This window comes from Podarcis raffonei, chromosome 13 (assembly GCF_027172205.1).
Source record: "Podarcis raffonei isolate rPodRaf1 chromosome 13, rPodRaf1.pri, whole genome shotgun sequence".
In the NCBI taxonomy this organism is placed as follows: Eukaryota; Metazoa; Chordata; class Lepidosauria; order Squamata; family Lacertidae; genus Podarcis; species Podarcis raffonei.
The window spans coordinates 40,195,946-40,217,409 of record NC_070614.1 but is presented as its reverse complement, the minus strand read 5'-3'; the positions used below and the strand labels follow the sequence as shown (position 1 = coordinate 40,217,409).

Genomic DNA, 21,464 nt, shown 5'->3' with positions numbered 1-21,464 from the left:
AGGGCTTTTGTCTGCTGGGCTCTAAGTCTAGGACTTGTGCAGGAAGGATTAACGGTGGAGGCAGGAAAATGGAAAACCCACTTTCAATTTCAGGCAGCCACTTGCACTGGTTTATCACTCTTGTCCCTAAAGCAAAAGGGTGAGGGAAGAGGGAGATGAAAATGAGGCTTTCATTTCTCTTCCAAAGCAAAAACACTGTTGATGCCAAAGTGTTTCACCTCCTGTAAAACCAGTGTCCTACTTCCATACCGTCACAATTGCTCTGGAGATGTGATGCTTTTGGGGGAATCTTGATCAAACAGTGTACAGTTTGGCTCCAAGTCTTGTTCCCTTTCATCTTTTAAAGGGCTACAAAAATTAAACTCGTCCAGGGTGCCAGCCTCCCTTTCCCAGAGCTCCAGTTTTAATCAAATAGTGTCCTGCTTGCAACAGATGGGGCTAAACACCCAGGATTCAAGTGAGAAAGATTGTAGAGGTCCTGTGCCTTCCCCTCCTCTTCCTCCTGCCCTCCTCCCCACCAGCCATCCAAAGACACACACGCACACACCGAGGAATCCAGAAGCACCAGTTTGGGGTTTAATTAACCAACCTGGGGAAGAAAAGGGGCACTGGACAAGTGCATTGCACCCTCCTCACTGCACCTTTCCGATCAGTTACAGAAGGAGGAAAGGGACCGGGAGGTGGAGAGGGTGCGGATACAGGTATAGAAAAGAGCAGTACAGTAAAAACAAGGGGAGCCGTGGGGGGAGGACAGGAGAAGAGGGAGAAGTCACTTTTAAAATCACAATCTCAAACCTTTTATAAATGTACAAAAAAACCTTTTCCCCCACCTGCTTGGGGCAGAATATATAAATATTTACACTGCCTGGCAGGGGGAGGTGCCCCAAGATACAGCCCTCCCCCTTCCCCTGAAAGCAGCTTTCCCATCAGTCCATTGAGGGAGAAGAACACGCCCCAGAGCCATTTCAGCCCAGCAGGAATACTGGAAGCAGACACAAAACCTGTTAGGAAGAGGGATCTGGGAAGAAACCGGGACCCCAAACCAGGGGCACACCAGCCCCTCGACTCCTGCCCTCCCTCCGCGACAAACACCTCTAAAACAGAGACATCACACCCCGTATCTCTTAAGCCCCAACCTGAGCTTGGAAGAGGTTCCAACTATTCATAGCTGAAGGAGGCGAAAGTCCTTCTGGGAGGGGTGGCTGGGTGCTCCTCAGGTTAAGGCAGCAGGAAGCTGCACTCTTATCCCTGCCTGACAGGAAGGGGATGGGGGGCTCGGTTTCTCTGCCCAGGGCTCACGCTGACCCCACCAGTCCACTGGAGACAAGGGAAGCTGCTTGATACAGGTGCACACATGTTCCAGAGCACCATTATCTGGAGTCCCGGTCCTTGTAGGCTGCCAGTTCCCGGATGTCAGGAGCACGGCGGGGGGAGCAGGGCCGAGCATTCGAAGCAGGGATGAGAGGCGGGGGAGCGCTCAGCAGTCCTACAGCGGCAGCAGCCGCGGCGGCAGCCGCAGCAGGGGTGGCTTTTGCCAGTAGCCCGTTTGGGTGGCGGGGATAGGCCATGAGGCTGGGGTGGGGTGGGGGCGCCAGACCATATAACCGGGCCCGTTCGTAGTCCTCGGCGGCAGTGGCGGCAGGCGACGGGGTCTCCAGGTAGCGGGGCAGGCGCTGTAGCGGGTGCAGCTCCAGCCCCCGGTGATAGGGCTCACGCCAGGCTTCGAGCGCAGCATAGGAGGCAGCTGAGGGCGGGGCAGCAACCAGGTATGGGGAGACGCTTCCGCCAGTTCCAGCCTGGGGTCTCTCAAACACAGCCAGCGTCCCCAGGGGATGGGAAACATGCAGGGTGCTGTGGAAGGGAGGCCCCGTGCGCAGCGCCCCCTCGAAGCCCGTCAACTCAGGCTCCTCCTTGACCTTCACTTCCTTCTTCAGAGGCAGCTCTGGGTAAGGGGAGCGGGAGGCGTGGCCTGAACCTGCCGGGCTTCCGTAGCGATGCTCACGCTCTGTTGGGATGTGTGACCGGCCTGGGGGCTCCTCGTGAGCCAATGCTAGGTTCTTTGGGGTGGGAGTAGCTGGAGAGGCACGCAGTGGATGGCGCGAGAAGAGGGCATCTCTGAAACACATACACAGGCAAAAGAAAGTTTGTGTTGGGGGGAGGAAAAAGTCACTCTCCACAACCTGGTACTGTCACCCAGCCCTATGCAGACCCCTTATTTGTCACACTGGGCTGGCCCAACTGCCTCTTACTCCACCCATACCTAAAGATCCCAAAGAGTGGCAACTGCCCTCCCTCTCCTGAATACGGTGGAACCTCTGTTTTCGAGCATCTCAGAAGCAGAACGATTCAGAACCTGAACACCAAAAACCTGGAAGTAATTGCTTCCATTTTTGAATGCGCATCGGAAGTCGAACGGCTTCCACTGCATGTTTTTAGGGAAGCTTTTAATGTTTGATGTATTATAGTATTTTAATATTTTTGGAAGCCGCCCAGAGTGGCTGGGGAAGCCCAGCCAGATGGGCGGGGTAGAAATAATAAATTATTATTATTAATTATTATTATTATTATTCCATGTTTTCAATGGGTTTTGCAGACTGCCCATTGATCCTTGGTTTTCGTACTTTTCAGAAGTCAAACTGTCTTCTGGAACGGATTACATTCAAAAACAGAGGTTCCAATGTATCGAACTCCATTCACTCTTCATCCAGGAATAGCCTTGACCCCCTTGTCATCACCTGTGTCCCACCTCTTACCTGTCCTTTTCATCCTTGATCACTGGCCCTTCTGGCTTCTCGCTCTCCTTCTCGTGCTGGGTCCCTCCACGCTCAGCCCCATCTCCAGCCCCACCTTTGGGCCAGGCTGGGGCGGTGGGAAAGGAAGGGGGTGTGCGGTGTAAGCGGTTCCATGCCTCATGGGGGCTAGGGAAGGCTGGAGCTCCGGGACTGTCCTTCTGCCCAAAGACAGCACTCGAGTCTGGGAGGGGAAAGAAGAAAGATTGGAACTGGCACGTTAGAAAACACTGCTGTCCCCATGGCCCATGTGCAGCAGAGTCCTCAAAAGCCCCAGGCAGCTGGGCTCACCCAGGTAAGAAGTGTGGGGGCAACTAGGTCCCCAAGTTGGAATAAGAATATAAAAAGAGCCTGCTGGATCAAGCCAATGGCAAACCTAGTCCAGCATCCTGTTCTCACACTGGCCAACCAGACGCCTGTGGGAAACCAGCAAGCAGGAAGTGAGAACAAGACTACTCTCCCTTCTGTGGCTTCTAGCAACTGGTATTTAGAAGCATTGCTGCCTCCGACCCTGGAGGTAGAGCTTAGCCATCATGTCTAGAGCACTGATGAACACTGCACCATGGTGAAAAGAGTATAAATAAGAGCTCGTGCATGCAATCATTCAGAAATAGCCCCCTCCCAAATGCTGTAGTGAACTGAGGGCGAGGAAATGCACCACACGTTTGAATGATTTCTCACAACAAAAACTTCCTGCATGAAGGAAGCCAGCATACCAAGGACACAGGTTCTAACTTGGGCTTCTCCTAATATGTGAATTTCCTAAAGGCAGAATTTGTCTCTCTATTCCACTCCTGCCCCAACCCAGTTATTGCCCCATTTGCTTTTCTGAAAGTTTAGATCAGTCCTAACAGCCTCAAGTTTGCAAGGAGGAGGCATAAAGTCTTAGCCTTGAAATGACAGCCAGGTGGTAGGAGCACCACAAACGGAGGCAAAGGGAGGAACTTCAAAAGCTTTGGCTCAATGGAAAAAGTCCTGAAACTTAGCCTCTGAGAGGGGACACAGAAATTGGCAGAAGGAGGAGGGTGGGATCCATAGCTCCTGGGTTTTCCTTCCAGCTCTGAGAGGGAAACAAGGGAATGTGGGTGAAACAAGGGGAGAGCAAAAAAAGCCCAAAACTTAGAACCCAGGATTTTCTGCCTCCAGTTCTTCATAATGGGGCTGCAAGGGCTGGGACGGAAAACCAAGTTTCCTGGGTTACTTCTCCAGCTGTAAGAGTAGAGGGTGGAGTAAGAGGAAAGGAAAGAGTCCTGTGTTCAAATCCCCATCTGTAGAGAACACCATTCTGGCCCCATTAATTACAGATTTTATGCCCCTAACCCCCAAACAATACTCACTGAAAGATGGGTTGCCCAGGCCCCCAAAAGCCCCATTGGAGAGCGCCCCGAGGGAGGCAAAACTGGGGGGCCTGCCAAAGGGATCTGGAAAAGAGGCGAGCAGAGGAGTGAACAATCGTATGGAAGATGCTGGGTCCTGCCCCACCGGCCCTGGCATTCTGGTGCGCCAGCTCTTACCAATGTGGGGGCTGGGGCTGAGGAAGGAGCCATGAGGGGTGCCGGCAGGACCAAATGATGTGCCACTGCCTGGGTGGTGGATGGCACCTGCAGGACAGAAACAGGAAGAAAAGTTAATGTTCGAGATGCTGGGATTGACAGAAGGGGGTGCACCTCATGGTTAGTGACATGATTTAACATATTTATAGCCTGCCTTTTCCCCAAGTTGGGATCAAGGCAGCTTCAAACATTAAAAAATATCATTACAACATACTAAGTAGTAAAAACAAACTAGTTAAAAACAATAGTGAAAATCCATTAGAACCCATTTCAAACCAGCAGTTAAAATGCAGTTTGCCCTGACAGTGGCAAAGTGATCAGCATTGACTGCACCTTAGCCTGTCTGAATGGAAACATCTTCGCCTGCTGGCAGAAGGATACAAAGAAGGAACCAAGCTAACCTCTCTTGGGAGGGAATTCCACAATATAGGAGCAGCCAAAGAAAAGGCTCTCTCTCACATCACTACCAACTGTGCTTCTGATGTTGATGGGACTGAGAAGGTGCTCCCCTGAGGATATCAGCATCTGGGCTGGTTAATACAAGGAGATACTATCTTTCAGGTAGAGGATGCTGGGCTCCCAAAAACATGAGCAGGAATAAGAGTCCCTTGTCACTACCAATAATCTAAGCAGCACGTAATCTTTTTTTAGTTTCGTTTTTAGCTGCCTTGACACAACCATATAAATGGCAAGGCACACCAGTTCACATTTCACAGGCAGGGCTACCTGGGGGGGAAAACTAGCCTTGAAATCCTGCACACTGGGTCCCTCAAAAAGCTCACTATCATCACTGGCATAGTTCTAGGGGAGCCTCCAAGTACCATAGAAGGGAAAGAGTGTACACAGAGTTTGCAGGAGGCCCAGAAATCTGGCAGGCTGGGTTATAGAGTGCCCTCAGCCTTTTAAGAATCAAGTGCCGAGGGCCTTCTGGCGGTTCCCTCACTGCGAGAAGCCAAGTTACAGGGAACCAGACAGAGGGCCTTCTCAGTAGTGGCACCCGCCCTGTGGAATGCCCTCCCACCAGATATCAAAGAGAAAAACAACTACCAGACTTTTAGAAGACATCTGACGGCAGCTCTGTTCAGGGAAGCTTTTAATGTTTAACAGACCATTGTATTTTAATATTTTGTTGGAAGCCACCCAGAGTGGCTGGGGAAACCCAGCCAGATGGGCGGGGTATAAATAATAAATAATAAGTTTACATTATTATTATTATTAAACTGCAGGATGGGGAGTAAGGCACTGACCTGAGGCTGTGAAGAGAGTGGCTGGGCGTGCCAGCTCCTGGCTGTGAGGCAGGCTGCCAAAGGCTCCCGTCCCAGGCAAACCGGTGAGAAGGTCGTTCCGGAAGTCCAATTTCTGGGGGTCACCTTGCACCAACTGAGAGGAAATAAAGGGTACAGAGGCCCCCCTTGAGCAACCAGGCCTGGCATGCTATTCACAGCAGCCTCCGCAGCCCACTCTTTGGCAGGGACACCTCCTGCTCCTGCCCAGCCACAGGCTCTGGTCTTGGGGTTCCCGTTTACCCGCCTCCTATCCCAGACTCACAGACCCCGCCTTGCATCCAGGGTCCAGCACAGACATCAGAAGAGCAGAATGGGAGAGGCTTCTCCCGTTGCTTGCAGCGACCCTCTGGCGGCTACCAGCAGGAGCTGCGCCACACCCCATCACTGTACGCAGGTGGAGGGGGGAGGTGGCGCAGGCCCACCCTACCTTCATCTTCTCCTGGTGCCGCAGGATCATATATGCTACACGGACGTGCATGGCGCACCACTTCCCGGGCTTCTACGAGAGAGGGGGGAACCATCAGCTCTGTACGTTATGTCCCTGCTGGGCCAGGCACAAGCTGCCCTACACCCTGACTTGAGCCCCTCTCCCCACCGCCGCCCCCTGTGGGGTGAGCCATCGCTAGTCCTTGCTACCCCGAGCAGCCACCCCACTGCACCGTGTCCAGGAGGGGTCCCAGGGTTACTCACTCTTAGCGTCGGCCTGAAGGGATCGGTGAGCTGAAAGGAGACAGAAAAGCCAAGTGGGGGGTTAGTCATCCTTTCCACACTGCCCCGCCCCCTATACAGATGGCACACTCACCTGAGTGCCTTTCTGGGACAAGGTAGGTGGGACAGTCCCCAGCCGGGATGGCAGGTCAGGGTTAGTGCTCTGGGGGAAAAACAGTGGGTCAGCAGGAGACAGGCTGCTGAGGAGAACTCTCCTCTCTCCACATTCAGAACCCTCTCCCAAGCACACAGAGAATCGTGCAATCCTCTTGGCAGAGGTCAGAAATCCATTCTTGCACTCCGCCTTCTCTGTTTTCCACATAGAATCCTGGCTCTCCAACCCAGCTATTGAGGAGCTCTGGCTCCCAGCCTCCCTGTCCACCTCAGGACGAGGGGAGAATGCCACTCCATGCAGGCCATGCAGGACACACACACACACACACACACACACAGGCATGCTCTCCAAATCACGAGGGATGCTCCCCTTGGCCCCACTTCTTTCCCAGAGCCAGCAGATGAACCCAAGAGTCCAAGCACCTGCTCTTCATGCTCAAAAGCTTTGGGGCTCCACTTCTCCCCAGTAACCCTGGCTCCCCGCATCCCCATACTCTGCTCCCCCCCACTCTTCACATAGATTCCCCAGGAGTCCTGGCCCTCCGCCCTCCCTGCTAAAAATCCACCAGGAGGTTGGGGAGGGGGAACCCAGGAGCCCTGAATTCTAGAACTTCCCCCCTTCCAAGATAAAAAGAACAGAAAAGCCCATTTGTCTACTATGTCTGGAGGCTTCACCTTAGGTTGGAACGCCCCCTGCAGGGAGCCAAAAGTCACAGCGGGAGGCAGGACCGGGGAGATCCCCGACACGGTTGGGGGGAAGGCGGCATAAAACTGGAAGAAGAAGAGAAAGCAATGGAAGCGCCACCCAGAGAAAACCAAGGCGGGAAGGGAAAGAAGGGGGGTGTTTGCTCCTTCCTCAGGACACACAACTCTCAGAGCTTCCTTGGGTCCCCCTGCCAACAGGTCAACCCCCTGGGCACTCCCTACTCCAAGAAGGCCGCACTTACATTGTGCCGGAGGAGCCCATCCATCTTGCCTGGGTATTTCTCATACTGCAAGAGAGAGGCACAAGCGAGAAGTGAGAAAACTCTGAGGGGAGAATCCCATAATGCACATCATCTCAGCTCTCACCGACAAACTCAGCCCTACACTAGGGAGGGGATGCAGCCATGGTTCCCAATGCCCACCCTCCCTTTCTCCCAGCAATCTCACCAGGATTACACTCACCATGGCTGGACTGGCTGTGGGCACCATGCCTGGTGGGAAAGGGGTGAAGTGCTGGTGGGTGTGCTGGTGGGTGTGCTGGTGCTGGTGGTTGTGTTGGTGGAACTGGAAGGCCAGCGGGCGGATGGCAGCAGCCCCCATGTCGGCGCCACCTTGGGCCGTGAGGAAGCGCGAACTCAGGTCTTGGCGGATTAGTTCTTGTTCTGGGGAGGTAGAAGAACAAGTCACCCAACAGCAAATTGATTGGGGTGTGGAGCCAGCAAGGAAAGGAAGCAAGCGTGGAAAAGATTCGACACCCACCCCAATCACCTCACCCATACAACTCACTAGAGCCACAGAGCCCTGCCCTACAGAAACTCCCAGTTTTTCTGGAAGTGCTTCTCTAGGCTAGACTCCAGATTTTTCCTCTTCTTGCCAAGGCTTTCTGCCAATAAGCATTACACCTTCAAAGCCAGCACTGCTACACACAAATAAAACCCTTCGTATATCTGCCCTGGCAGTTATTTTCCTCCTCCCCTGCCCCAACTTCCATCCTTTCCTTTCTGCTTCATGTTGCCCTTGTATATCCACACATTTCTTTCTCCCCAGCCCCAAATGCCGCCACCACGAGGGCTACAAAAATTTTTTTTACACAGAGTTCTCTGGATTCTATAGTTATCATAAAACATGAAATATATGACAGTAACCTTCTATTTTCTTAGCCTAGGCCCCACTTTCTCACCCCTTCTCATTTCTACATCGCCCCTGACCATCTTCCCCAAGACCGCAGATCACACTCAGCCACACCCCTCCCGCCAAGTCCCTCTTACCAGATATGGCAGCGGCTGCAGCTGGGTGCCCGGCAACTTGAAGCAGCGGGGGTGGCGGTGGGAGGCCAGGCGAGGGGGTGAACATGCCTGGGTGGTGGTGGGAAGGGGGCCGAAGGGTGGGCGGAAAGGCGTGGGGAGGCAGGGCCAGCGAGGGGGTGGAGGGCCGGTGAGGGAGCTGAGAGGAAGAGGGGGAGCATGGAGGGAGAATGGGCTTGGGGTGAGCTGCGCCGCGGCTGCACCTGAAAAAGGGAGAGAAAAATAAATTTGGAGTGGGGAAGTCAGGAGGAGACAGAGTAACGATGGAAGCCAGAAGAGCACAGAAGCACTGAAGAGAGCACTGAACTTGGACCCAGGAGGCTTGGGTTCAAATCTCAACTCAGCAATGGATTCAATGGGGGGGGGGGAGTAGGGGGGCTTGAATACAAGGTTTGCCCAACCAGAAGTCCCTAGTCAGCAAAAAGGAAACAACAACAACAGGCCTCACTGGGCTGTTGCAAAGACAAGCCAGAGACAGAGGGTCTTCTATTCGAAGTAATCCTACATAAAAGATTACTCATTATGGGTGTTTAGGCTGCCAAGTTAAGCTGGGACACATCTGCACTTTAATATTGCCAAATCGATTATCTTCCAAGTGAGTGCAGTAATGTCAGTTGCAAAGAAAGAATAAAACATTTTCTGTAATAAAAAATGAGGATAAATGGCAACACTCAAGGAGAAAAAAAATGAGTAAGAGAAGGAGAGAAAATGTGGGGGGGGGAGGTGAGTGCAGCCAACATGCACTGAGTAGTCACAAAATGGGGCCCAGCAAGTCCCAGTTCAAATCTTGCCTCTGCCAGAGGTGGCCTTCGGCAAGCATCTCTCTCTCCCCCATCAGCTCCAGTCAACCCAGTTGCAATATGCAATATAGGTATGAATATAAGGATGCCAATAGTGACCTACTTTATAGAGATGTAAATAGTGATTGGAAAATAAAAAAACCCTTATGAGTGCTCTACAAAGTATTATTATTAAGACACAAAGGATAGAAGGGAAACTGCTTGAAGGGGACAAGGAGGAGGATGACGAGTGACGGGTCAAAGGCAGGAGGAAGCAAAGGGAGAGGGGACAAAAAAAGGAGAGGAAGACAAGTAAGAGGGACATGAGAAAGCTTGAAATAGAGGGAAGAGGGAAAGCGAGAATGAGAAACACAGAGAGAAAGTGCACTGGGACTCACCCTCCGGTGCTGAGATCCAGCCCTACAGCGTATGGCGCTTGCGTCTGACTGGCAAAGGGCGGTACCTTCATGTGCAGCTGGCTCTGGGTGAGGTTGTGGGGGATGGCTCCCCCCTGAGGCATCGGAGGCAGCTGGCCTTTGGGTTGGGGTGTCCCACGAACAGCATTAGGCGTCTGAGCCCTTGTCCTGGTGGGAGGTGGGGCAGGAGGACTGGGGGGCAAGGCCTGAGCTGGAGCAGGGGCTGCGGCTGCCTGAGAAGGGGGCTCCTTGGGCAGGAAAGGCACTAGCAGGGGGTCCCGGTCGGCCTCATAATTACGCTCCTGGCTCCGCTCCAGGCCAGAGACTTTAGGGATCACAGAGAGTTTGGCTTCACAGCTCCCATTTAATGCACCAATGGGTCCCGAGGCTGCTGGGGGCAGAAACAGAAAGAAAAAACAGAGGTTGAGAGTACCAGGTGAGTAGACTTTGAACTGGTGGTTCAATCCTTGCTGAGCCATAGACTCCCTGGCTCGGCAAATCAGCCACATGTCCTGTTGAGCAGGAGAGGGGCTATGTCACAATCTATTTCAAAGAATCCTTTTGGGGGTGGAGGAAGGAACTATTCTTAAGCAATTGGACCCTAAAAACTCTAGGAAACAGCAAACACAAAGGGAGCAGAAAACACACCTGGAGAGGAGGCCCACCTGGTCACAGTACTTCAAGCACTTAGCATGAATAGATATTAGGTGTTGCTGTTACTCAAAAAGCTTACATTAGCTTTCAAAAACAGAAACAATCCAGTGCAGCTTATCTGCTCCCAGCACACCACAGGAAATGTGATGAGGCAGAGGAAAGGAAACTCAGTGCAAGTGACTCCTACCAGAATACCATGCTGTCTATTAAGAGTCTTTCTGGCACCTTGGTGTTTGGACAAGAGCACAGTCTCAGTGATGCTAATAGGAATATGGTTGTGAATATACATTAAAGGAAGCTAGACTATTGGTCCATCTAGGCCAGTATTTTCTACTCTGACCAGCAGCCCCCACCCTGTGCACTCAAACCCACCTTTGCTGGTTGAGACAGTGAATGACTGTTCGAGGTCATCAACGGAGGCCTACAGAGACAAGAAAAACAGGCCACTCATTATTTAGTCAAGAGAAGAGAATTCGGCACAAAATAAGCACCATCTCAAATGGTTTTGAGGCCAACCTGAAAAGCAGTCAGGAAGCTTCTGAAGGACACAAATGCTATTTCTTTCTGAAGCAAGCAATGGAAGTAGCTTGTCATGCAAATAAGGACAGATTTGCTACTTCTAGCCACTACTTCTATGGTTGGTGCAGAACACGGTTGCTTTCCTTCCAAAAGGAACAGGCCTCTGGGAAATTATTATGCTAGCGTTGACAAATGCTGGCCTCCTACACCCTCCCAGGTAAATTCAAGGTGCTCATTTTGACCTGCTGCCCTTGTCACTGTATTCTGCAAAAGTGTCCCCTTGAAGTCCCTAACATATCAGAAGCTTGCTCCATGGTAACTCTCAGAGAGATATGGCAGCTGCTCACTATTTGTACTTTCTGGAAAGCAATTTATGACATTTGTTTTGACAAGCTTTTCCAGCCAGGTGAAAAGGTAATTATTCCATATTGGTTTTAAACATACCTTTTGTTGTTTTGTGTACAGGTTTCAAAGCTATTTTTAGTTGTTTTTATGTAAATTGTCTTGAGACTCATGTGGAAGACAAATCATTAATAAAATAAGATAAATAAAGGCCCAATGTCTGCACATTTTCCACAGCACCTTAACACCACATGTGGTTCAAGTATTCACAACACCAACATTTGCGTGGGATGAGAAATATGGAGAATTGGATCCCATGTGGCTCAGCATGCAGAGAAATGGGACCTTGGTGTTTTTCAAATTGCTGGGTCCATTTTGCAATATCTGCCCTGCCCCAAAACTCCCATACAAGTGTCAAGTGATGTGGCAGTCACAAGTGAAGCCTGGCAAATTACAGGACCAGGGTGAGGTCAATGCCTACCTGCTCCTCTGGGTCACTTTCTGTATCACACTGCAAAAGGAGAATGAAAGAAAGAAGGAAGTCCATCAGTACAGCCAATTGGAAATGCTCCTCAGTGGCACACACACACCCCACCACAATGCTGGTCAGCAGCAGGCTCTGCAGAAGACTTAAGGTAGTATTTTATGGCACATGGAAAGACTGATATTCTGATACCCCAAACCCATGGCCCACCCAAGGCCTCAGAGGGGAACAGAATCAAATGCAAATAAATCATGCAGGCAGGCATCATTGCAAAGAAGCACGGCTGAATCCATCAGAGATTAAGGAAGAAGGCTTGGTGCCTTCTCACTCTCCAAGGGACCAGCATCTCCCATGGTTTAGCACCGAGTGGAGAGGATTAGTTACACATCTCCTGGAGGCGATTTACACAACACACACACACACACACACCCTTGCTCCAGTTCACAGGTGGGAAAGGATGCCAAGGAAATAATTTTTGGGAAGCTAAAACAGTGCCCTGTGAAGCTGTGTGCAGCCAGGACTCACTACTAATGAAAACTAAAGCCCAAACCAAGAGAACAGGGGTGTGGGAGAGAATGCTTATACATTGCCCACTTACTATATATCCAGTTTCCAGGTAGGATTGGAGAGAAGGCTGGAAAAAGAAAATAAAGGTTGGCCGGGGGTGGGGGCAGAGAGAGGAAAATAAAGAAAGATAGATTAGACTCAGAAGGATAGGAGGCTGTTAATCCCAAAGTTTAAAAAAAATAAATCCCAAAGATAAAAAATTAAGAGAAAGCATCCTTGTTTTGTCAGGAGAGTAGTAAGATTTTAAGAGCAATACTGAAAATAAAAGAAAAACGTGTCCTCCTTAGAATCACATGCTGAGTATTCCACAAAGATGAGGAGATTCTGGCTGGCATGCTACACACAGACACAAATTGGCTGCATTCAGATGATCATCTCAGCTTAAAAAGCTGAGATATGAACGAGTCTCTTTCCTCCTCATGCAGTCACTTCACTCCTCCCTTTGTGCAAATGAACAAGACAGGAAGATCAGTTAACTATAATATCCCATGATGGCCAAACCAGGAAATTATAGTTAATAACTTCCAAAACAACTCAAGTATTCAACCAACTTTAAACCCTGGTTTCATAGCCTAGATTTTTCAGAAGCCATTGACCAGCATTTCCTAGTTCAGATGCAACGTGAAACTATAGTTAGCCAATACTTCCTGGCTTGTTTTCCAGCTTGAGCAAAGGAAGAAGCCAGGCACCTGAATGCAGATGCACAGGACTCATTCATATCTCAGTTTATATGATTGTCCAAACACGCCCACTGCTCCACTATTTGCTCTAAATTTATTAGGCATTTTGAGGATGCCAAGAGCAATTTTGCTGGGCTGGGATTTGTCTCCCTCCTCAAATCAAATTATTAGTAATATTTCCAACCCTGTCGATGCAGCGTCATTGCTGATGTCACCAAAACTCATCTGCCATTTGGAGATTCAACAACACAACAGAAAGCCCTCTAATAAATAAACCACAAGCCATCCTGTGGAGGGAGTCCCACTTTCTGAGGGCAACTTTGCTCCCGCTCTGTTGCTGTCAGCTAGCAGGAGTGCTGAGATTCAATCTGTCTCAGGGCAATACACTAGTACTTGGAATCCTTTATTTTTAATTCTTTTCTACAGAAAAAATATGGTAATTTAACAGCAAAGGAAAGCTATGCTGCACAAGCTCAAAGAAACTCTGTTTTACAGATTCAGTGGCTTGACCCAGGCAGGATGCTATGTTCTGGTTCACATTAAGCTCTCTGTTTCCCTTATGTCCTGAATTCGCAATTAGCCTTAGTATTCAAGATCTGAAGAACGTTTTCATGTAATCTTATTGAATTCTAGCAGCTTTTCATTTTGCCTCTTGCTCAACCCATATTTTTAACATAATGTCATACTCAGAAAGAGAAGAAAATTCACCAGACATACAGCACTATAGGCCAAGTTATTCAGCACTATAGAGTTTAGTTGCTGCTATAGGCCTGCCTTTTTGCACAACAAAACCTAGCAAATTTCAAGCATGTGTATTAAAAAAGAAGTTATTTGATAACAGAATCCTGTTGGTAACAATGTCCTAGACCAGCCACAACCGATACTAATTGACGTCCATTCTCCCCCAACCCAACAAGTCACCCAATTAACTGCCCAAGAGATTTAAACTTAAGCCTGCAAAATGGGGGGAGCATATAAAAGCAGGCTTGACAGCAGGCAACACAATAAAAAGCAGTTTCCAACCCCTTAGCCACGGGTCTCACCTCTTTGTGCCGCTTCTTGGTACGCTTCCTCACTGCTCTCTCCCGGCTGCGACCCTTCTCTGAGCTCCCATCCTCATCCTCAGGCTCAGAGTTGTTCCCCTCTCCCCGTTTTCTCTTTCCAGAATGCTTCATCCGAAGCTCCAGCCGCTCCGGGGTCTTCAAGGTAGCATCCTTCTGTGGGAAGGTGACAAGGCAGGTGTGCATTAAAACTATATTGAGCACAGAAAAGCTCAGGAATCCCTAAGCTAACCCCAAAGGGATGTTGGGATGTATTTCAGCTCCTAGAGACAACTATAATATAATAATAATAATAATAATAATAATAATAATAATAATAATAGTAGTAGTAATAATAATAAATGGGAAGGTGGGAATAATTATGTGTGTTAATTACTTGATCATCTGTACCAGGCTGACTGGACTCAGAAATAACATACACCCCTTCTTACATTAGTGTGCGGATATGGTAGAAATTTACATTTCTACACAAACCATGGAAAATGAAGAGATCAAAGTGTATATCCAGTATGGGAGAGTTGGTGTGGTGTATACTGGGCTTTGATCAAGAAGAGCTGAACTCCCATTTCTGCTCAGCTTTGGGTCAAGTCACTGCCTCTCACCCTTGTAACTGTATGAGAAGGATTAATGGGGAGCTATGTACATCACCCTGAGTTCTTTGAAAGAAGGATGGGATAAAAATGTGACAAATTATAACCTTATGCTAAGCATTATGAGAATAGAGCCAGACAAAGGGCCAGCATGGTGTAGTGGCAGAGTGTTGAACCAGCACAGAGGGTCTCAGTTTAAATTTCTGCTCAGCTATAAAGCCTCACTGGTTGACCTTGGGCCCATCTCTCATTTAAATTTTTATTTAAAATATTTCCAGTCCACATTTAATCAAAGGTCAACCAGAACAGCAGGCAATGCAAAGATACAATATCTCAACACCTACACCAAGCACTGCTACCCTAAAAATGATTGCATAAATAAATGTGTCTGCAGCTGATGATGAAACCCAAAAAGAGACAGTGGCACCCATCAGTGAGAAGGAAGGGTATTCCACCAAGTGAGAGTCACTGCAGACAAGGTCTTCTCCCATCTTGCTTCATAAGAAGACTGCCCTTAAAGGCAACCCAGAAACTTCAAACACAGTGGGCAGATTACTGGCTGGAGTTCCATTTAGATCTCGCACAATCCCTGTCTGAAAGCAGCTGCACTGGTTGCCAGTTCATTTTCGGAACCAATTCACGGTGCTCACGTTAATATTTAAAATCCTTAACTTAAGCCCCAAATATTGGAAAGACTGCCTCCTTCTCTACAGAATCTCTCAGATGTTAAGGTCAGGAGAGGGACCATCTTGGTAGTTCTACTACCCTCAGAAACTGGTGGTGGTGGTCCAGGAGAGAGCAACTTTTGAACTCTGGAATTTCTTCCCTACAAAGGTGCATCTGGCAACTTCATTATATAGTTTTTGTCATAAACTGAAGATGCACCTCTTTACCCTGACCTTTAATACAGTTTCAAATGTTGTATTTTAAATTGCTGTGACCCATCCTGAGACTTCAGAGTGAAGGTTGGGGGATATATCAAAATAATAACTGACTATGCCTGGCAACACACAACAACAAGGGTGTCCCTGAGGATCTTAGCCTGACCAGATGTGCAGGGTTAGGGTTAAATTAGATTATCTAATCTAATCAAATCTTATCTATCTATTTATCTAAACAATTTATACACTGCTTAACTACAATAGTCTCTAAGGGGGTTACATAGATATCACTACAAAACATAAAAATCAGATAAAACTATAAAGTGAAACATCATTTAAAATAGTGTAGGGGGGTAGAACCAAGTATACCATGGGTTCCTTGGAGAAATGGTGAGATAAAAATGTAATTTAGTCAATCTTCTAAATCCAAACAAAATGAAGCTAGCCATACCACACACCACTGTAACCAGCAGCAATTGATTAAATTTTCTGAAAAGCTCAGCAAACACACAACACTTGCCTCGCCTGGTCAGTTGCATCTGGAATGCTGCATTTGCACAGCACAATCAAAGAAGTCTGTCTTGTCAACAGACATTCACCTGGCCACTACGGGAAATGAAAGTCCCCTTCAGTGCATTGGGGAGAGCTGATAACTTAGGGAAGATCGGCTTAGCTCAAGAGAGATGCCAACAAACAGGAAAGGCCTCAGAGGAAGATAAGAAGTTTGGGACTTTATCCAGAGAAAACAGCCAGTCTCTGGGTGGCAGAGTGTCAGACCAAGGCATGCTCTTCCACCCGTGATTTTCTGTGGCTGTGGAGTGAATAGTTCTTAGCAATGCACTGGATTCCTTTGGAGTTTGGCAAAGGCACCTGTGTTCACGCCCAGCTCCTCACCCAGTCCTGTCAAGCTGGAAAGGCAGGTGAAGCCAGTCCAGCCTGGAGCATTCCTGTGTTTAGCAGAGCCTCCTTTGCTGCTTCAGCAAGTGAAGCAGCTATGTTTTGCATGTCACCTGAGAGATACACATCAGCACCTACGGAAGTCACATAATCCCACACCTACCAAAGTATGCAGAGTTTATTAGACCACATCCCAATCCTAGAAATATTCATGAAAAAGGGACCATAACTTCAATACACTAAGAAACTCACAGCAAAACCACACTGATTGGAGCTTACTAAAGCCTCCTTTGCTTTATGTCTCATACTAGACCTTCGCATATGTAAGGGGCACTTTATACTGAGGCAGACAATGGGTTCATTTAGCCAGTACTACTAGGGATTTAACTCAAGTTTTTATATACAAATTACCAGCTTTGAGCTATGGTTGCTCCCTTTAGTCAATAACCATTTTATCTAATTACAAGTGCTGAAGACTCCTCTGACAGCAGCTCATCTCCCCCTCTTACTTCCTCCTCCAGTCTCTCACAAAAGAGTATTTCTTCTCACAACAATTTACCAGAAAACAGACCTGTCCCCACCCCCTTTCTCCCACATGCCAATCAGTTTAATTTGACGGATCCATGTGGTTCCCTATCTGAGATGATTGACAAGGCAGGAGACCATCTTACCATGGTCTTGCTCCCTTTTATATCAACACTGGCTTCTGCTTCTAGAGCAAACTGAAGTTCAAACAACCGATCTGCCTTTGTCCTGTGCTAGATGGCTTGAACACTACCAATCATAGCTTTAAGTTCTTCTGCTCTTATAAGGGACTTCTAGGGATCTACCATCCAAGAGACCAATCAGGGACCCACATCTGTTTAATTTCACCAATTATCTGAGAGCAACTCAGACTGTCCACTAGATCCATCACTGTCTCTTGACAAAAGGGAGAGGAGGGAGGGGAACAAAAACCTGCTGCACTTAAAATATACTAGTATTTACATATGTTTTTACTCCTATTCTCCAGCACACCCCACCCTAGCTGACTTCTTCCCGTGGAAGAAGCAGAAGCCAGTGTCTTTTCTGAGTTATGGGGACAAGAGAATCCAAGGTTCTCCCTCTTTCTTCTTCCTTTCTGTATCACAGATCTGAGGGGCCTGCAGAACTAAAATCACTCCCAGCCAACCTCAGCACCCAGACTGTACAAAGGCCCGTGAGACCCCACAGATAGATTGGGACACCTCCTCACCTCAAGTGCCTCAAGGCTGACAAAGCTGGCAATGGCAAAGCCATCAATGAGATCTTCCTCCTCCTCTTCCTCCTCCTCATCGCGGCTGCAGGACGATCCAGAGGGTCTCTTCCGCCGCCGGAGGGGCCGCCGCCTTCGACGCTGCTGCTGCTGCAGGGAGCGGCCTTTTCCAGGTGCCACAGGAGCAGGTGGGGAGGGGCCTTCACTGTCCGATCCTGAAGATGAAGACGACAAGAGGCCACGACGAGACCCATCCCCAGGACGGCCTCCCCGGCGGCGAGTGCAGCGGCTCTCACGGTCCCGCCGTGAGCAACGCCGCTGCCTCCGTGTTCGGCTACTGCTGCCTCCTCCCCCACTCCAGCATGGGGCAGGAGCTGCCGCTGTTCCTTCCATGGTTCCCCCCTTGAGGTACAAAGAATGTGTCGTGTTGTGTCCTGTGGATACTGCAGACACGCAAGGAGGTGGGGGGGACACTCTTCACCCTTCCCCAGCCAGTTGCATTGCAGCTGCTCTCAACTGAGCCCTTGTTCTTCCACAGATGCCACTTGGAAAAGCAAGAACGAAACTCCTCTCTTCTTTTCCGTAAAAAAGGGGGTTTTGTATTTCGTGGCCAAAACAAAAAATCCTTGGCCTTTACACCTTACAGTTGTCAGCAACCTTTCCTTGATTTACATTTAGAGAGCCCACTCAACACAAGTGGATCCTTTTTGCTCTGGGAAAGTCAAAACAACTCTCCTTTCATTCAAGTTTAATTCCCTCTCAAGTGACAGGGATGGCAGCTTCTGGTTTTTTTCTGCTTGTTTTTGGTCTTTGTCTTAAAGGCAAGACCATTAAATTAAAAAGAATTAAATACTTTCAACATAGAACTCTAAGAAGCGGAAGGTGATCCAATAACTTTTTCTTCCTTTACATAAAATCAGCCCCTGCCAGCGCACAGAGATCTCTCTCTAACATGGAGCCTCCTGTTTGGGTGGGGAAGGAAATCTGTCAAAACACCCTCGCCTTGGACAAGGGTTTTACATCCCTCCAACTGCGACACAGTGTGCCTTTAAATATATATATATATATTTGTTTGTTTGTAAAACCCAATTTTAAAACAAACCCCAGCGCATGGCAACTTTCTTGCAGGTTGAAGGAAGCCTTTGCTTTAAGTGCCTATCTGTGTGGTTTTTTTCCTCCGAAGATGAACCGCGAAACTGTCACTTTCGACTTTCCCTCAGGGGAATTGGGGGTTCGCCCCCGACAGAGCTGCCAGCCTGGGCAGCCTCCCCTTTAAGACTGCGGAGGTGGCTCCTGCCAACAATGGCAAGCGGCTTCCGCCCAGAGGGCAACTCACTTCCTCCGCTCGGCCGAGGGCTCCCCGCGAGGAAAGCGGCTCCGCGGGGCCATCTCTTCTTCCTCTTCTGCTTTCCCGGGAAGCGACACCTTCCTCCTCCTCCTCCTCGCGAACCTCCGTCCGTGCAGAAGAGGCCTCCCGGATTCCTCCCACAGGGTGTGACCTTGCCTTTAAGGGTCCGGATCTCTGTGTCTCAATTTCCCCTTTAAGAGTGTTCGATTTTGAGTCCGCCACACATTTCCTGCCAAAGCATGGCCTCCCCTTTAAGAATGTGGATTTAAAGTTCTCCCTTGTCAGACACCGACTCTCCCAACGACCGGAATGAAAAGCTCTCCAAGCATTTCTCTTTCCTCCTTGTCAGCTTGCGCTGCCCTTTAAGGATCCAGCGTTCAAGGTCCTCCGGAGAAACCCGAATTTCACCTTTAAGGGCCACCCCTCCCTCTCAGCCACAATGAGGCCCGAGAAGAACTCCCCTTTAAGAGGGCCGAGCTCCCTTTAAATCCATTGACAGGCGCTGGCGGTTGGAGGGGGGGTTGTTGTCCTCCGGCGGAAAGTGCCCCCTCTTCTCGCGCCCCCCCAAGCTGTCCCTTTAAGAGCGCCGGCCGTTGAGGGGGCTTTTCAACTCACCCCACCTTTTCGCCTCCGTCCAGGCTCGCGGCAAGCGGCCCCGCGAGCCCCTGGCGCTGATTGGCTGCGAGGCTGGTACCCTCCGCTATCGTCGCGGCCCCCCCACAGCTGATTGGCCGAAGCGGTGAGGTGAGTAAGGATGGGGGAGGGGTGGCTGGCTGGCTGGCAGGGTCCGGCTGCAGGGAGGGAGGCCGGCAGGCGGGCTGGCGTGGCGCTCCCGTCCCCCTCGCGCCTGGGTGGGGGGCCCCTTCGGCTCGCCGTCCTTTGCCCCCTCCCCGCTCCGTCTCCGCGGCTGCCCCCCGACTCTCCCTCTCCCTCTAGCAGCCTCTGCCGGATCCCCTTCGTCTCTGCGCACGGCACGCAACTCCTCCCACAGCGTCATATCCCTCCGCCCTCTGCGTTGATGGAACCATTTAAAAAATCCCTCCGCTGGAAAAAGAAAAGGAAATAGTCCCTTCGGTTAGCCTCTGTTTCCGCCCACCCGCCCCTTGGAGACTGTTCGAGGTGGAGGGTGTTCCCTTAAACCAACACCCCCGCCTTCAGAGTCACTTCCGTCCTCCGCAGGGTGACGTCATGGTTTCACGGAGACAAACGTGATGCGATGATGTCATACTTTCTTCGCAGCAACCTCGCACGGTGATGCTATAACGCCAGCGCGTGATGTCATAGGGCTCGGCGCCACACGCCTCTGCTGTAGCAGCCCGTTGAGGACGAAGGAGAACTTGATGACGTCACAACACTACCATATGATGCCATCCTCCCGCAATGGAACTGTTACTTTCCAAGCTCCCGCATAAAGTAGTACTTTTGAACCCTCCATTCAGTAGAGGACTGTCTGCGTTGCCTGGCAGAACTGCTCTGGGATTTTTTACAGGGGTATCTCTCAGCCTTGATACTATTCCATTAGCAATAGCCCTGCACTGAATTTCAAAAGCATTTGTTTGAAAAAATTGTTATAGACTTTGGTCAGATGAAAGTAGCTGAAACTATGATGAATCAGATATGATCAATCCTTCTGCATTGTTGTTAACTTTGACAGAAGTTTATATTGCACTGTGACTGTAGAGAATTAGAAATGGGGGGGGGGGCATTATCAACAACCTGATTTAGAGTTTAATTAAAAACTGGAGCTTGCTCAGAGGAAGACCTCCAGTACAGTGAGGGGGAAGGAAATCAAGTCCAATTAGAAAATTTAAGAAGAAATAGAGCAGCAACTTTTGAATTTTTGAATTGCTATTACATAGCACAAATTCATTTCGTGTCATTCAGGGTAGATCCAAACTAACAGCTTCAAATTACAAGGGGATTTCAATTAAACATTATAAAGAACTTACTGATGATATGAGCTGTTTTAACCACAGTGGATGGAGCAGTCACAGATTTTGTATATCAGCTGACTAAATGTATTTTGAGGTCCCTTCTATTATTCTAGATGCATACTTGTGTTTAGATAACCTAATTCTTTGTGGTCCTTTTGCTTTATACCTTGAAGACAAAGTCGCTGAACTCTGGAAGGACATCGTTGTTGCAGTCTGTTGAGGTGCCCAATGCCATGCATGTCTAAACTGGTGTTGTAGGATCAATTTCAGCTGATGTGGCCTGACGATGTGGGCAGGGTGCTTGCAGCAATGAGTCTAACTACCGTATGTGCTCTCTTGCTCCTTGCCCTCATTTGCTAATAAAAACTAGCAGAAAATATGTGAGTGGGCGGGTTCACAATGTAGTTAATGCATGTCTGTTTAAGAGGGTGGTCTCCAGTGTTCTCAACAAGGCAAGGGCACCCTGGACCCTCTGATGCAGAGTAACTACCAACCAGTTGTGTATTATTAGTAAGGTGCCTAGAGAAGGTTGTAGCATAACAACTGCAGGCATTCCTCTCCCCAACACTAGAACTTGTGGATATCCAAAGAAGCTGAATATTAAAACTTTATTCTCAGA

The 21,464-nt window shown here is 49.2% G+C and overlaps 1 protein-coding gene and 1 long non-coding RNA gene across 13 annotated transcripts; one reads left to right on the top strand and one right to left on the bottom strand.

Annotated features, from left to right (window-relative positions):
• Positions 1–554: 554 nt before the first annotated feature.
• FBRS (fibrosin) lies at positions 555–20,026 on the bottom strand. 12 transcript variants are annotated; one of them, XM_053363474.1, is made up of 18 exons: positions 17,564–20,015; positions 13,944–14,117; positions 12,252–12,287; positions 11,651–11,680; positions 10,681–10,729; positions 9,637–10,045; positions 8,424–8,662; positions 7,618–7,817; positions 7,398–7,442; positions 7,126–7,221; positions 6,431–6,499; positions 6,319–6,348; positions 5,891–6,127; positions 5,590–5,722; positions 4,304–4,390; positions 4,127–4,210; positions 2,754–2,973; positions 555–2,115 (listed from the first exon to the last, which is right to left on the bottom strand). In XM_053363474.1, the coding sequence occupies exons 1-18, from the start codon at positions 17,954–17,956 to the stop codon at positions 1,371–1,373; spliced, it is 3,276 nt and encodes a 1,091-aa protein (XP_053219449.1). In that variant the 5' UTR covers positions 17,957–20,015; the 3' UTR covers positions 555–1,370. The 12 variants fall into 12 exon arrangements, with proteins under 12 accessions (XP_053219449.1, XP_053219455.1, XP_053219456.1 ...); XM_053363480.1 differs by having other exon boundaries at positions 6,056–6,127; positions 17,564–20,011; XM_053363481.1 differs by having other exon boundaries at positions 6,056–6,127; positions 9,637–10,042; positions 17,564–20,008.
• On the top strand, positions 19,558–21,464 carry LOC128400935 (uncharacterized). The gene is made up of 2 exons (XR_008327393.1): positions 19,558–19,655; positions 20,151–21,464. It is a non-coding gene; the product is annotated as an uncharacterized LOC128400935 (long non-coding RNA).